The sequence below is a fragment of the Pogona vitticeps genome, chromosome 3 (assembly GCF_051106095.1).
Source record: "Pogona vitticeps strain Pit_001003342236 chromosome 3, PviZW2.1, whole genome shotgun sequence".
In the NCBI taxonomy this organism is placed as follows: Eukaryota; Metazoa; Chordata; class Lepidosauria; order Squamata; family Agamidae; genus Pogona; species Pogona vitticeps.
This window is the reverse complement of record NC_135785.1, coordinates 59147501-59162978: the sequence shown is the minus strand read 5'-3', so window position 1 is coordinate 59162978 and position 15478 is coordinate 59147501. Positions and strand designations below refer to the sequence as shown.

Genomic DNA, 15478 nt, shown 5'->3' with positions numbered 1-15478 from the left:
ACCAAGTGTCTACCTTGTGGAGGCACACTTCACCTACTTTGCCTGGAGGCCTATGTAGTCCAGAATCCCATTCAAAGGTTATAGATTTAGAAAAATAGAATAGTTTGGAATTATAGCAGAAGCATGGCTTTTTACTGGATTGATTTATTCTCCTCTCTTAGCTGAACTCCTCGCATGGAGCAATAAAAGCTGTTTGCTTGACTTTTGCATCTTTATTGGTGTGTATGTGTGTGCGTTTGTGTATAAATGATTTGTAGCTAGGAAGTCTGGCAGCAGAAAAATGCTGAAATATTCTTAGATGTAGCGATTTTGTTACTTTATTGTCTGTGGTCATGGAGTATTTTGTTTTCCATGAGGAGGTTTGAAATAGCTGTGAACCAACAATTTCTCAATATAATATAGTTGTGAAAGCAGATAAACCACTGACTATACATCATCCTGTCCCAAATGCAAAAGGAATGATTGTAGAAAAGATCAGGCATGAGTTGGATGTCTGGGCCTAATAGAGTTCAGAGATCTTTATTACAGTCTGGAATCCCCTCAGTCAGGGAGAGTTTGGAGATGGTAATTGAAAAGTAACTTTCAATTTTTGATCCTTATCTTATTCTTTTGATTTATGAATCAAATCCCAGAATTTTGGTACCACAGGGCTTGATGCCAACAGATATCTCCTTTTTCAGAACATGGCAGGTCCTAAAAAGCTGCACCAGAATTGTCCCTTGCTAAGAGGCTCCTGTGTTTTCTTTCCTTTCATACCTTAAAATGTGGCTCCTTCTGTTCCTTGGCACAGTTACAACCTCTTCCAAAGCAGAGGGAAAATGAATAGGGTTATAGTGACTAATCTTTCTAGGTAAGTGGCAGTGTGTAGAAGTGGTCAGTATAGCTGCCAAAGAAAAGGAGCATTAGTGTCAGAGAAGTTTAGCCAAGCTATTAACTTTGGAATTCAATATGGTGACACTTTATTGTCTTGCTAAGGTATCCAAGTTTCTGAAAGTTGTGTGAACCAGTCAGACATTTTGGATATTTAGCAGAAATAAGTATGAACCTTCTAGGAACATCAAATAAAGTTCTGCTCATGTAATTCATTTCATCTCATTCCATTCCATTACTTATCCTTGCCTTTCAGCCAAGGCAGATCAATTCATAATTTAAAATTCATGGCCACAAAGTTGCAGTATTTTGTTATATATAAAGACACACATACACCTATGAGACATGAATTGAAGGTAGTTTGGAAAGAGGGGCCAGTTGGAAGATTTGTCAGAACTCCTTGAGAAGAGGGGATAGAGAGAGAGAGAGTGAGAGATCTGACACAGCCGAAAGGAAGGGACCATGGGGGACTCTGGCTTTAGAAAAGTGCTAGTAGTTCACACACATCCCTGGAAGGTGGCCCCATCGCCAGGTGAATATATATGTCTGTATGTATCATGTACCATTAAGTCAATCCTGACTTATGGCAACCCTTTTTCTGGGTTTTCCCGTAGAAAGTACTGGGAAGTGGTTTACCATCCCCTTCTTCTGGGGGCATCCTAGGGTTGTACAGCTATGTATCACTGTTTTCCCCTGTGGGTGGGGAAGGAATCTTGTTCTGCCTCATGCTCTATCCAAGGCAGTGGGAGTCATCTTGCCCTCTCACTTGCATGCCTGTCTGCCTCCTTGCTTGCTTAAGCTGGTTTGGGGATCCCTTGGCTTTCTGCACCCCAATCTTTGTCTGTACACAGATAGATGTTAACCAAAACTCGGGAAAACATCCATCCTGTAACTCACTCATCAAGCTGCTTGGAAAAATTTGCTTTTCTCTGTCTCCCTCACCCAAATCCCCCACAGTTTGTGTGTAGGTTTTTTTGCAGTGTCCTATTGTTGAGCATGGGAACAGCAGGAAGGAATAGGATAGAAGTATGGGTGGGTGGGTGTAGTGGGAAACCTCTGGCAGCTGCCATTGCCTTCACATTTCACAAGCTGTGAAAGAAGAAGGGTGGGATTGGTCTCTGGACGGCAGTTTCTCCCTTCTCTCCTCATTGATTCCTCCCTCCCTTCTGATAGTTGTAGTCAAGTAATAATTCGGAGCATGTGAATGTGTATGCATACATGCTCAGGAAGAAAAGGGGCTTTCACATGGGAAATGCATGTACCGTATTTTTCGCTCCGTAAGACGCACCTTTCTATAAGACGCACCAATTTTTAGGAGAAGAAAACAGGAAAATATAATCTGTTTTCTTCGCTCCATAAGACGCACAGACTTTCCACCCCCCTGTTTTGTGGGGGAAAAGTGTGTCTTATGGTGCGAAAAATATGGTAAGTCTCACAGAGGAACCCTGCAGTTCTGAATGTGTGAGTACACTAACTGGCAGACAGGTTAGTAGTTTTGTATCCTATAGTTACTGCAATTGAAAGTTGAGGTTCTTAAGAGTGCTTGTTCTTTCTTATTTGCCTAATACAATAGAAAATTTGCATATTTCTCATGGACACAGTAAAGCCTAACCACGTGCTGCTGCCAAAGCTAAAGTATTGCTATATACTCTATAGTAAGATGCCTCATATTGCACAAAGTTTGAGAGGTTGCCTCTCTGTGTTACTCTATGCTGGTATCAGCCCTTCTCCTTCCACTTTCCTCCTCAGCAAATTATGATAAATTTGACTGTAGACCTGAATACTATGTTACATGCTGTCATGTTGCATCTAACTTATAATGACCGTAATAGGGTATTTAAGGACCAATTTTGCCTTTCCACCACTACTCAATGAGATTATGTCCAATAGAACTCACCGCTGAGTAACTGCGCATAAGATTGAATGCTAAGTCTATCATCAACTGAGGCTGAAGGGAAAAAAAGGATGAATGTCTTTTATTTTGGTGCATATGTCTTTCCTTTTTCCTCTTCTCCTCCATTTCCACAACACCTATGCATAAGCTCTTCCAAAGGTGAAATGGTAAAATACCCCAAACCAAAGGGGTAAGCAAAGCTGAAATACTCCAAAATCAGTTTCTTGCCATAATTTATGGAAAGGTCATTTGTGAAATTAAATTCACACTTTCTGCATTAGGCTGCTCTCCCTGCTGATGTTTCCTTCTTCCTTTTTGTTATTTTTCTCTTCTTGTTTCCAATTTGTGTTGATTGCTAAAGTAACTTGGGTTAGGAGAAGAGAGACAAAAGAGGAAGAATGAAAGGCAGGGTGGGGTAGTGCATTTTTCATGTTATTACCACACTGCTTTCCAGACCATATTCTGACATTTAGAACAACATAATATGCATGTCATTGTTCATTAGAATCTTTAGATCTAGATAGCAACAGTCCGGTGCAAAAATAAATATAATGTAAAGTAACCTTTTACAGTCTAAGCAGCAAGAAATGAAAACAAGAACAGAGGAATAAATATTAAATAAGATGAGTTTACATCAGTTTTTAGAAACAACATACAAAATGAGAGAGCCTTTCAACATAAATATGCAATTTGCTATCCACTTTGTAAATTTGCCTGGATATCAAAAATATGTTCTTTGTGTCTGAGGGGAAAAAAAGAATTGGAAAGGAGGGGTTTTGGCACAATAATAAATTAAAAAGGGTGTTATGAAATTAAATGAATGGTTTAAAAAGGAGACACGGGGCTACTCATATTATTTAGATTATAGCATTTTGCTACCTATGTACGAACCCTGAAAGTACCTAGGAGTGAGTGCCACTGAATTGAGCATACAGTAGATCCCAATAAGCAGCCAGGAGCCATTTGGAAAAGCTGTAGCTTTGTGAGAAGTGACATCTCTGACTGGTTGTGGCTTGCAGAGCAAAGCTTGGGAAAAAAAGTTTACTTTACTTTACTTTTACTTTATTTGGACTTATACCCCGCCCCTCTAGACAAAGTCTACTCGGGGCGACTTACATGAGTGATAAAATACAATACAATAACATACAGAATGATAAATCCTACTAACTGATGCATATATAGATTATCAAGATGGGATAATTGAGAAACAAAGATCAATTAATTGACTGGAGGGAAGGCCTGCCTAAAGAGCCGAGTTTTTAAATGGCTTTTAAAAGTTCTCCCAATTACAATCAATCTCCCCATTAAAGAGGGGATTCTGAGAACTATAGTTCCCAAAAGTATATGTTCCAAGAGCTGCCTCAGACTTCAGAACCTTCTACAGTTGCTCTGAGGAACAGACACTCTGCGGAAGTTGCTTTGGTTGAATAGTTGGTGAATCTATTTCAAGCTTTAGCTTGAACTTCACAGAAGCTATCCAAGTACTGAAAGCTATCTCCAAAAGAGGCTGAATAGCTTGCCTAGCACCAGAAAAGTTCATATTAAAACTCACAGTAGATTTACTGCACAAATTCAATTTCCAGCCTCTACAGAACTTGTTAACACAAACCATATTTACATTGGATAAGTTGAGTGACCCTCTGAGCAGTTGGCATCCAACTTCTTATAAGGACAGAATTGCTGGATAGATCAGTTGTTTAGTTATCTGACTGTGGAATCAGAGGTTCAGAGTTCAATTCTCCACTGTACTTCCTTGAGAGGGGCTGGATTCGATGATCTTTATTTATTATAAGAATAAGCACAGCTGTCTTTACCATGGAGAGGACCCTCTTATGTCTATCTGCACCATAGGTTTTAAAATATGAGGAATTTTTCAGGAAAAAAGAACAAAAGCTGTGCAGTTTTTTTTAAGAGGACACCATTTTTCAGATAATCTGATTCGAATTTGGGTAGAACTTCATAGGTCATAACACTTTGTATCTGCAGTTCACAGTCTATAAATGGCTACAGCATTCTGAACCAGGTGAGGTTTCTAAATAGCTTTCAATGGATGCTCCAAATAAAGGGGATTACAAAAAGAGTCCAAACTTGATCATACTTATATAGCCAAATCTGATATTTTTCAGAATCTATGAAAATTGTGCCCTGCTCTCAAAGAGTATTCTGGGTCATTACCGACACATGGACATTGAGATCCAGGGCTGAATACAAGAGTACATTGAGGCCCATGAATCTGAGTCTTGAGTGGTAATGAAACTGCATCTAAGATGACTGAACCCATATTCTTTAGTCTTTCTTTCTACAAAAATCTTTTGAGATTTATGGTCTTTCAGAACTTGTTAGCTGATTAGATTTGATGCTGATTTTAAACTAATTAAAGTTAACTTAATGCAGTAGATCTAGTTTATTGTTAGGGTTTTTGTTTGTTTCTTGCTTTATCATGAAAAGACTTCTGTAGCTGTTTTTGTCTGGACAATTCATGGAGCCATGTGGTGGGGTAAATAAATCGTAACAAATGATTGGTTTGTATGCGTTTCTTGGCATAATGGTAGCTGAAACAATAGGGTGCCGAGCATGTGGTCCTGCAGAGCAGAGATGAAGGACTAATAACTGCCAAGCATCCTGCTCTCCCATTTTCCCAAACCCTGATCTCCAAAAAGTTGATGACTCACTCTCATTTTAATTTCACTTCTTTAAAGAAAACCTGAACTTGTGCAAGGTGTCAGGCTGCCTGCCACCCTGTCAGATGGCATTCCCACAGCGGGGGCATATGCCTGACAAACACACATGCCAATTAAGGTTTGGAAAGTGCTACATTTCAATCACCACCCTCCCAGGAAAGCTTATCAGTGGCAGCAGGGCGGCTGTTAGTTGAAGATACAGAATTATGTTGCCGCTCCGCTCCTTGAATAGGCCTATAAATCCCCCACTACGAAAACGAGGAAGGGAGGGGCATTTTGCACATGAAGCATTTCTGGTAGTTGCTCTCCTGATACAAGACCACAGTAAACTAAATAATGAAGTCAAGCTAGCCGTGTGCCAGGTCTTTCATCCATCTGTAGCAGGAATTGAGGAGCCTGTCAGCAACTGAACCTGTTAACCTGCAAAGTAGCTTAACAAAACCTCCCATAAAAAGATTATTTAAAAACACAATCCACGGTTGCAGGTGTGCCTTTGTCACTGCTTCCTTATTTTAGGGCCGTTTTACAGTAGTGTGGCCAAAAAAATCACCAGGATTGCATGACTACTGCCTTGCCTGAATGATTTTTCATGCAGCATCCTCCGTAAGCTCTCAAACCACTATCACATGTGTGTGAGTTGGGGGGGGGGAAACGTACCAATAGCATGGTAGAGTCTCCTGGAAGCAGAAAGGTGATTTTAAGTAAGACATAATCTGCTAAAAGGAATACATTTTAGAAAGATTTTTTTAATATTGGAGGATTTAAAAGTAAAATATTTTCACATACAATCTGAACTAATCACTGGCAACCATGATTACTCCATCCTTCCCACAACTGATCCCACCTTCTTCCTACACCACTGCCACTGCTGTCTTGCTTCCCCTGCCCCTGATTACAGCACATGCCACTTCTTTACTCCCTTGCAAAAAGGCACCACCAAGACCAATGCATACTTGCTTGTGCCTTGCAAGGTTGGAGTGGGGCTCCAACTGCATAAAGCATTCTTAGCACAGAGATCCAAACCACTAGCTCTGCACAAAGGGCCACCAGTTGTTCTGTCTGTCCAGCACTTGCCACTTCCAAGTGCAGGCAAGCCAACAGGCAGACAAATGGCAAGGAAAGCATATGTCTAGCAAGGAAAGGTTGGGAGAAGAACTTCATGTGTTGGCAAAGAGAAGAGAATAGTTAAGATAGCTTCTCCTGACAATTTGCCATTTCTTATCAGGAGAAAGGTGGCCTAGAATTAAACAAATAACTAAATTAAATAAATTAATAAATAAGTAAATAAATTAATTAAATAAGGTAGCGCTGTCACTCATCTTGATGACAGGGCTAATCCTGGAAGTAGTACAGTAGGGCGTCGTCGTCATCATCATCATCATCATCATCATCATCATCAACAACAACAACAACAACAGTCCACATCTCACACTTTGGTTGCATTCCCCTATTGGCACTTGGGGAGTTGTTTTACAGACCCGTCACAGAAATTCTACTCGGCAGAACCTGTAGGCTTAGGACTACTAGGAGACATTGATCTATGTGCAGGGAAGTATGGATGAAATGTTCTTTGTATTCTTTGTGAACTACGGATAAAGTGCAGGCAGAATTATGCAACTTTTGCTTTGTTTTGTCTTTTCTGCAGACAGAAACTGTATGCAGTAGTGCATACAGAGCATGGATGGATCAGGAATGACTTTTTAAAGTCCATCTTGGAGTCAAGAAATAGCTTGTTGGAGGAAGCAGTAGGATAGAAATGTAGTAAATAAAAAAGTAGAATAAAATAAATTACCTCCAAATCTTTTCAGGCCAGATGAATTGCATCATGTGATACTAAGGGAACTTGCTGACTTGTTCCGAAAACCTGTGGCTGAAAACTCCTGGTGAACTGATAAGGCTCCACAAAGCTGTAGATGGGCAAAAGCTGTCCCAGTCTTCGAAGAGTACAGAAAAAAAAGATAACAGAGAGTTGCAGACCAATCAGACAGACTTTGATGACAAGAAAGATAGTAGGATAGACGATACAGGAATTAATTTGAAAGCACCTTGATAATAATACAGTGATCTGTAGAAGGCAGCATAGATCTGTCAAGGGGAAAAATATACCCTGCCAGATTAATTTTATCCCATTCCCAGTTGGGTTACTAGTTTATTAAATTGTGAGAATTCTGTAGATATAATTTGTCATGATTTTAGCAGAGCATGAGCAAAACATCATGACACATTGGTTAGAATATACTTTAAATGTGGGGTATGACAGTACTGTTGTGTGGATCGCTAGTAGGGTGCTTTGTTTGAGGACTGGTTCTTTCCAACCATGTTATCAATGACTCAGATGGATGGCTGAAGGGCATTGTTATCAGAATTGCAGATGGCATGAAGCTGATATGAACAGCTTATACATCTGGAAACAGAAATAACATTCAAAATGAAGCTGATTGAATGGAAAACTCAGCCAAAAATGACAAGAAAAAAAAAGAGAGAATCCCTTGAATCATGGTTAGAGGGAATGAAATCCACACATACAAAATAGCACTATCTGGTCTGGCAGAATTACATATGAAATAGAGCTTGATCACAGTTTCAACATGAGTGCGATGCAATGAAAAATAAAAATAAAAATAGCTGGGGGAAAGTGGTTTATATAATTTTAGCCTGTATTAATTGAGCCCTCGTTTGCAAACCTTGTTCTTCAAAATCTCTAGAAAGTGGGGAGGCTAGACCAGGAAAGCTTTTTCAATGAAATCAGGTATGAACATATATTTCAAATTTATAGCTGATAAGCAAGAAATACACCCAGGCCTACGATATAAAAGATATGCAAGCAATTAGAGGAAGCCAAAGACTACTTTATATAAACAAGTATTAAGGAAGAGAAAACTAAGTTCCCAATTTTGCTTAAAGATTAATAAGTGTTGGGAAGATGGAAAAGAATGTGTTAGCTTCCTAGACCAAGAAGCAGGTTCCTGTAAACATAGATAAAACCTTAGGGAGACTCATGAGATACAAAGCAAGCTGCAATCCCAAAAGATCCCCTAAAAGGTAAAGATTTGCTAACAAAAAATGGAATTAAGCAAAAAATTAAGCAAATTAAAGTGACCTCATATGTTGAAGTGCAGACTTTAAAAAAAATATATTCTGATACTTCGACATATACAAACATTCTGACTGTATACATATGGGCACAACTACACTGTTGAAACAATCAGGAGCTGTTTTTTTAAAAAGAATTGATAACACATGGCTTTTGTGTTGGTGTGTGCACATCCTCATGTAAACTGTACCTGTAAAAATGCCTCTATATTGTAAGTAGACAGGGAGGGGAGTGTTTCCCAGCCTTCCACTTGCTGAATGTTTCTCTCAGACCAGACAAGGAGGGTGGGTAGACAGTAGCAACCCCTTCTCATTCCAGCCAACCCACTTTCTGCAGCAGCCAGGAGCTTCACAGAGCTGAGAGGGAGGGCACCGTCCATGTTCCAGTGGGGGGGGGGGAGTTTCTAGGAAGTGGCTGAGGGAGCTAGAATCAGGAATTTTAATGCCGCTGTGGTGGTCCCCAGACTCCTCACCTGTTCACAGTCTCCTTGCTTTTTAATAATTTTTTTTAATAAGTTTTGAACTGACGTAGTGCTCGATCAATGCAACAATAAAATAGCAATAGATTTTTTTTTAAAGCAAGAGTTTGGAGTGCGGGGTATTCTGTGGTCCAAAACTGCTTGTACTTGGTACCTCTTTCACAGACCTCCACAAACACAGGCATTTACACATGCCAAAATGAGTCAGGAAATTTGACTTAACGTGGCCAGAACCGCCTTAAAAGAAACAACCTCCTTGTTGATGTTTGAAAAAGCTCACTTTGCAAGCAAAACAAAAAATGCACACTTGTATGTTGTGTAGGCAGATATTTTTATGCTGATGGAAGTGCACTGGTCAGATTCAGTTTTAGAGCAAAGCAGAGTGATTTGAGACTTTGGACTGATATTATGTTTTGGATGTCTAAAATGAGTGGGAACAATCCAGGCTGTGGGCAAATACGATTGCATGAGTGAAGAAAATGGATTTGAGCTGGGTTTTGCTTACTGGCAGCTCTAACATGCATTTTCAGGCAAGAATTTCCCCATCTCTCTCCAGTTACAGTCCTTGCAAGCAATGCTGATAAATGGCCTCCTGCTTCCTGAGGCAAGAAGGGAAGTGCTACTAGTGTTGTGTGCCATGCATGGCTCAATGCAATGTTTATGGCAGGAAGAGGTGGATATGGAAGAGGAAATTGAGGCTGGCACAGGCTCCCAGCAACTGTGACTCAATTTGCTCCCCACTACAACTCACCAACCTGCATAGTCCGTCTTTGCTCCAGCTGGCTATAAGAATATGTTGAGGAACAGTCATAGAAATGACCTGTGCACAGGTGATTTTTTTTCTTGCCACCTCTCTTCATAATGCCTTGGGATGAGGACCTTTGGGACTAGGCATTATTCACAGGGTAGCCAAGGGCTGGTTGGGTTGCGCAGGCAGGAAAAAACTATGGGGAGAAAGCTGATGACATTGCCTTCCTTCTCCTCCTACTTGTCCTTCTCCTGAGACTCAGCCAGGGTGGGGAGCAGGTGAGAGAATGAATGGGAAAAATTGAATACTTAACCAATTTTATATGTTGTTTAAGAACTGTGCTTGTCTTTTGAAATAGGAAAGTTTGTAGTTGCCTAGGGGTACATCCTGAAGTGCAGAACTGGCCTCAAAATCAAACTGGAGGTCCCATGCACAGCCCTAGCACAAATTGCTCAGAGCTAGAACGGTTCTGATTTCTTAGAAAGATGAAGCATGTAACTTTCTTAAAACTCTTCAAATCTTCTTGTGCATGACATGTGTGTCTTTTGCTTCTCAAAGAGAAGGAAAACAGGGGAAATGAGGGAGGTGCCAGAGGAGAGCTAATGTTGTCCGTATCTTCAAAAAGGGCAAAAAAGAGGAACTTGGGAACTACAGACCAGCCAGCCTGACATCGAAAATGGGAGAGCAAAGAAACCAATTGCACAGTTACAAGATGGGGGATACCTGGCTCACAAAAGTACATTTGAGAGGTATCTTGGAATTGTCATAGATCACAAGCTAAATATGAGCCAACAGTGTGATGTGCCTACAGAAAGACAAATGCTATTTTAGGCTGCATTAATAGAAGTATAGTTTCCAAATCCCGCAAGGTGCTAGTCCCTCTCTATTCAGCATTGGTGTAGCAATCACCCTGCTTTGGCTCAGGTAGGAGATTATTTGCATGTACCAATGAGAGCTGTTGGGAGACAGAGCCAGAGAAAGTAGAAGGGAGGGGTGAGTCAGAGTCTAGTCAGTTCTAGTCAGAGACAGAGAGGAGAGAAAGAGTTTGGGGGTTTCAGGCAGAGAGTGTGTTTAAGGAGTGATTAGTCAGTGTGTGACCTGTATTAATTAAGATAGAAGAGATTAAAGTAAAATACTGAAGCTCTGTATAACTTTAAGAATGTGCTTAAGAACTAGTCCTAAAACAACTTGTAATCAATAAACCTGTTTCTGTTTAAAAGTTCAGTACTGAATGGACCTCAGTCTTTCATAGGAAATATAGGTTGATAAAGAGATCAACTGGTGGCAGTGTGTTAAAGGGTGTCTTGGGTAACTCCTGTGAGCCCTGTGATTGGTGAAATAAGCAGGGGCCACAGGGTAAACACCACAACTGGTTAGGCCTCACCTTGAATATTGTGTCCAGTTCTGGACACCACACTTCAAAAAGGATGCTAACAAATTGGAACAAGTTCAGAGGAGGGCGACAAGGATGATCAGGGGGCTGGAAACCAAACCTTATGAAGAAAGGCTGAAACAACTGGGCATGTTTAGCCTTGAGAAAAGAATGCTGAGGGGGTGATATGATAGCACTTTTCAAATATTTCAAATACAGAGGAAGGGCAAGATCTGTTCTCAATCATCCCAGAGTGCAGGACACATAACAATGGGTTCAAGTTAAAAGAAGCCACATTTCAGTTGAATATCAGAAAAAAACTTCCTGTTAGAGCAGTACGACAGTGGAACTAGTTACCTCTGGAGTTGGTGAGTGCTCCAGAACTGGAGGCATTGAAGAAAAACTTGGATAATCACCTGGCAGATATGCTTTGATTGTATTCCTGCATTCAGCAGGGGTTTGGACTTGATGGCCTTTGAAGGCTTCTTCCAACTTCACTTTTCTGTGATTCGATGACGGTAGAGATATTTGCATAAATTACAGAGATCTTGAAGGGAAAATGTGAGCTTTTTATCTTACACTTGTCTGGAACCAAGTTTGGGATTTGGGTTCTTGCAACTTCATTAATGATGAGGAAGACTAGCTGAATGAAAATGAAGATTTAGCAAGTGTTTTTTTCAATCTCTCTTCTATTGTACACTGAAGATTTTTTTTTTTCTAGGTAGGGCCAAATCCAAGAGGAGGATGTAAATCCTCACTTGTCATGTTCTCATAGGCAAGGATGAAGAATGGCAACACCCACCTCCTTGCCCATGAGGACTCCACAAGATTGTCTGTTGCTCTTGATTCTGTCATAAAACTGGGATGATTTTGCAAGAAACATGTACAACATTTTTATAAAATTGAGAAAATGAATCCTTAGCTTCACAGAAGTTGAATACTTGGGCACCTTGGCTGAATTGTTTCCCTCTTCCTTAACAATCAGGCTGCCCAATGTGTTTGTTGTGTATGTGTACTCAGTTTCTCAAGGGGAGAGGACACTAGTTTTCTACATGCTTTGTTCAAATTATGGAGACCTCAATAGGGACAAACATCTGAAGGCTTTCAGAATTTTATGGAGGAATCTTCTTGAGATGCCAGTGAGGATGAGACATTGAACATTTACTCTTCGGAGATCTGCTCCAAAAACAAAAGATGTAGCCTATTCATGCTTTAAGAGAGCCTTGTCTCTGTTGAATCCTTACAGCAAATCCCAGAAATCTGAGAGACGTGTTTCTTTTTTTTGTTGCTGTTTGCTTGCTTATTTCATTTGCTTTGACGGATATAGCAAGTGCCCTTTTTCCTTTACTCCTGAGAGAAGTTACCACATGTACGGCAGACACTGTCTTGAAAAATTTCTGATTTCTGTGGATGTCTCTTCAGACATTTCCCATATCAGTTAAGCAAATGCTTGAGCAATTCATTTAATTATGTTAAGCACCCATTAACAGCAGTCTAAGCCTTCCCTTGGGTCATATCAGTTCTATGAGATTCTAATTGTTAGAGACTAACCATGATTTTCTCCTTGTGCCTGCAGGTGATATTAATTCTGACAAAGCTCTATGACTACAACCTGGGGAGTATCACGGAAAGCTCACTGTGGAGGTATGTAGATAAACTGAACTAATAATGACCACCTTACTGACTCTGGATACTCTGCCATAGTCCTTTCATTAGATTAGATTAGATTAGATTTCTTATGACCTACAAGGATTGAAGTTCTCATGGTATGGTGATTTTGAGTTCTTCTGACTGTATGTGGTGCTGCTAGGACTGACAGAGCTTAGAAAGTTACTTCTCAAAAGCACTTAGTTGCTATCATAGTTCCAAAGCCTTTAATGCCCATTATAGTTACAATCTTTTAAAAGTTACCATTTAGCTTCCAATTTCTCAACAGTAAGTACAAATGATCTCTTTTTTAAGATTCTTTATAGAAAACACATACTAATACAATTAGTCTATAGGGCAAAATACACTCATTTCCTGTCAAAACATTATCCAACACCTGAAATGTGAAATCAAAGGCACCTCTCTCCGTATACATCTGTAATCAGTACAAGAGCTAGTTCACTCATGAGTGTGACTAATCATTGGGATGTATAAGCCCCTGTCGATTGCTGCTGCTCCCAAAGTAGAGGTTTCATCATTGTACTTGATGATCACCCATATCTTCCAAGCAATAGATACCTAGAGAACTTGTTGAAAAACAGCCCTAACAATTGCTTTGTGTTTGGGGGAGAAGTGCTTAACTGATGAAAAAGGAGGAAGCTTCTGGGAATTTCCCTTGCTTGGTGTCACTTTGTGAATGGTAGTGAGCATAAGAGAGTATCCTGTAGATCACCTTGACCACTGTCCCGGGTGTCATCATATTCAGGTTTCCCTTTGCTATATAAAGTTTGGCATCCTTTTTCCTTCTGGCAATGTGGGCATGATATTGTGCTATTGTGCAGCATTATGATCTGTGGATACAGAAGCACAATATCCCACATTCATAAGCCAGAGATTTTCTGAAGAATTGAATAAATGTAATGAACCATTATCACAATGAAGAGTCAAACTCCCAACCTCTGACTTCACAGCAGATACTTAAGCCACTGAATTGTCCACCTTCTGTGTATGTCAGGTTTCTTTCACAGCCACAGGAATCCTGAACAGCCAGGGCCCCTGATCCCATCAAGGAAACCCTGCACACAAAGAAGCACATCTTTCTGACTGAAGCCACTCGCTTATTGCTGAGAACAGGAGAGGACAACCTTCATTATTAAAGGAAAAGGCTAGTCCATATGCATTCCACATGATTGCTTCATACATTCCATATGAATGTACTGAATGTATGAGGGGTACTTAACCCAGGCGTACAGAACTCCTGAATAGGACTGTGAAATCATACTAGTATAGGAACGGTGGCTGAAAAAAGAGAGATGCAAACAACCCATCCAGCACTTCACTTCATTAAACAAAGAATCCTAGTTTTGAGCACTTCATGGAATTCATGCAGGTTTCCAGAAAGGAGGCCACATCTGTACAATTGACATTTTTGCCAATGGCAGAACTCTACCAAAAGTGTCATGAAATTATTTGTCATCTTTGTTGATGAGGAGAAAAACTCCTTAACTCTTGTTCCTCTCATGCAAACACAAGACAGACCAGGATTTACTTCTTTACAGAAATTCTCCAAATCAGCAACTCTCTGTTCTTTTTTGTATGGAATATATTAACATCCTTATCTGGGTATAAAGTTCTTTTTTTCCATACAATATGTACTCCATATATGTCCCCTTGCCACTGTAACTCTTGCCCGATATTTTTACAAGTGGGAAGTCATTTGGAATGTGTAGAACACAATTTATGAAGCAAAACAAAAAACAAAAATTGCTGCTTTATATATTGACCTATAGTCGATATATAACGCAAATATAAATATATTTCTCAACGGGACTGGATGATGGATGTGGAGGGGCTGGTTGTGACCCCATTGTCATGGTCAAAGTCTATTAGCTTGACCACTTCCTGGTCAAGTTTAGTCTATTAGCTTCCTCTCCCCTCTACAAGGGTGGGGGATCTATTAAGATGATCTGCCCTCAGAGACTAATGAATCCAGATGGTTTCCTGAATGCTCAATCAGGTTTCACGCCGGGTTTTGGTACAGAGACTGCCTTGGTCGCCCTGTACAATGACCTTTGCCGGGAGAGAGACAGGGGGAGTATGACCCTGTTGATACTACCTGCCCTGAGTGGGGTTACACTCCCCCTAAGGGACAGGGTCCAAAGCCTGGGGGGGCTCCTGGACCCCAGTCTAACTCTGGAAGCCCAGGTGGACTCGGTGGCCAGGGGCGCCTTCCTTCAGCTGTGGAAATTATACCAGCTACAGCCCTACCTGGGCGAGCGGAGTCTCATGACAGTTACACATGTACTGGTGCTTGTTTTGACATATAAAGCCCTAAACGGCTTGGGCCCTGGATTCCTGAAGGACCACCTCCTTCCGTATGAACCTACCTGGCAATTAAGGTCTAGCCAGGAAGCCCTTTTGAAAGAGCTGTCCCTCAAGGAGATAAGAGGGATGGCTTGTAGACAAAGGGCCTTTTTGGCAGCTGCAGACTATGGAAGACTATGGAACATCCTCCCGATTGAGATTTGTCTGGCGCTGACGCTGATGACATTTCAGCACCAGGTCAAAACTTTCCTGTTTCAGAAGGCTTTTAATTGAAATAATATCAACTGTGGGTCATGATGGCAATTTTTAGAGTATATATTTTAATTGTATTTTAATTGTTTTATCTTTTTTACTGTATTTAAATTATTG

The 15478-nt window shown here is 40.5% G+C and overlaps 1 protein-coding gene across 1 annotated transcript in view; it reads left to right on the top strand.

Moving 5' to 3' along the window:
- SORCS1 (sortilin related VPS10 domain containing receptor 1) overlaps positions 1-15478 on the top strand; it is a 545549-nt gene that overhangs the window by 178835 nt on the left and 351236 nt on the right. Inside the window, exon 2 of the mRNA XM_072995575.2 lies at positions 12714-12781. Within this exon, the coding sequence (XP_072851676.2) occupies positions 12714-12781 (68 nt within the window). The remainder of the gene's footprint in view (positions 1-12713; positions 12782-15478) is intronic.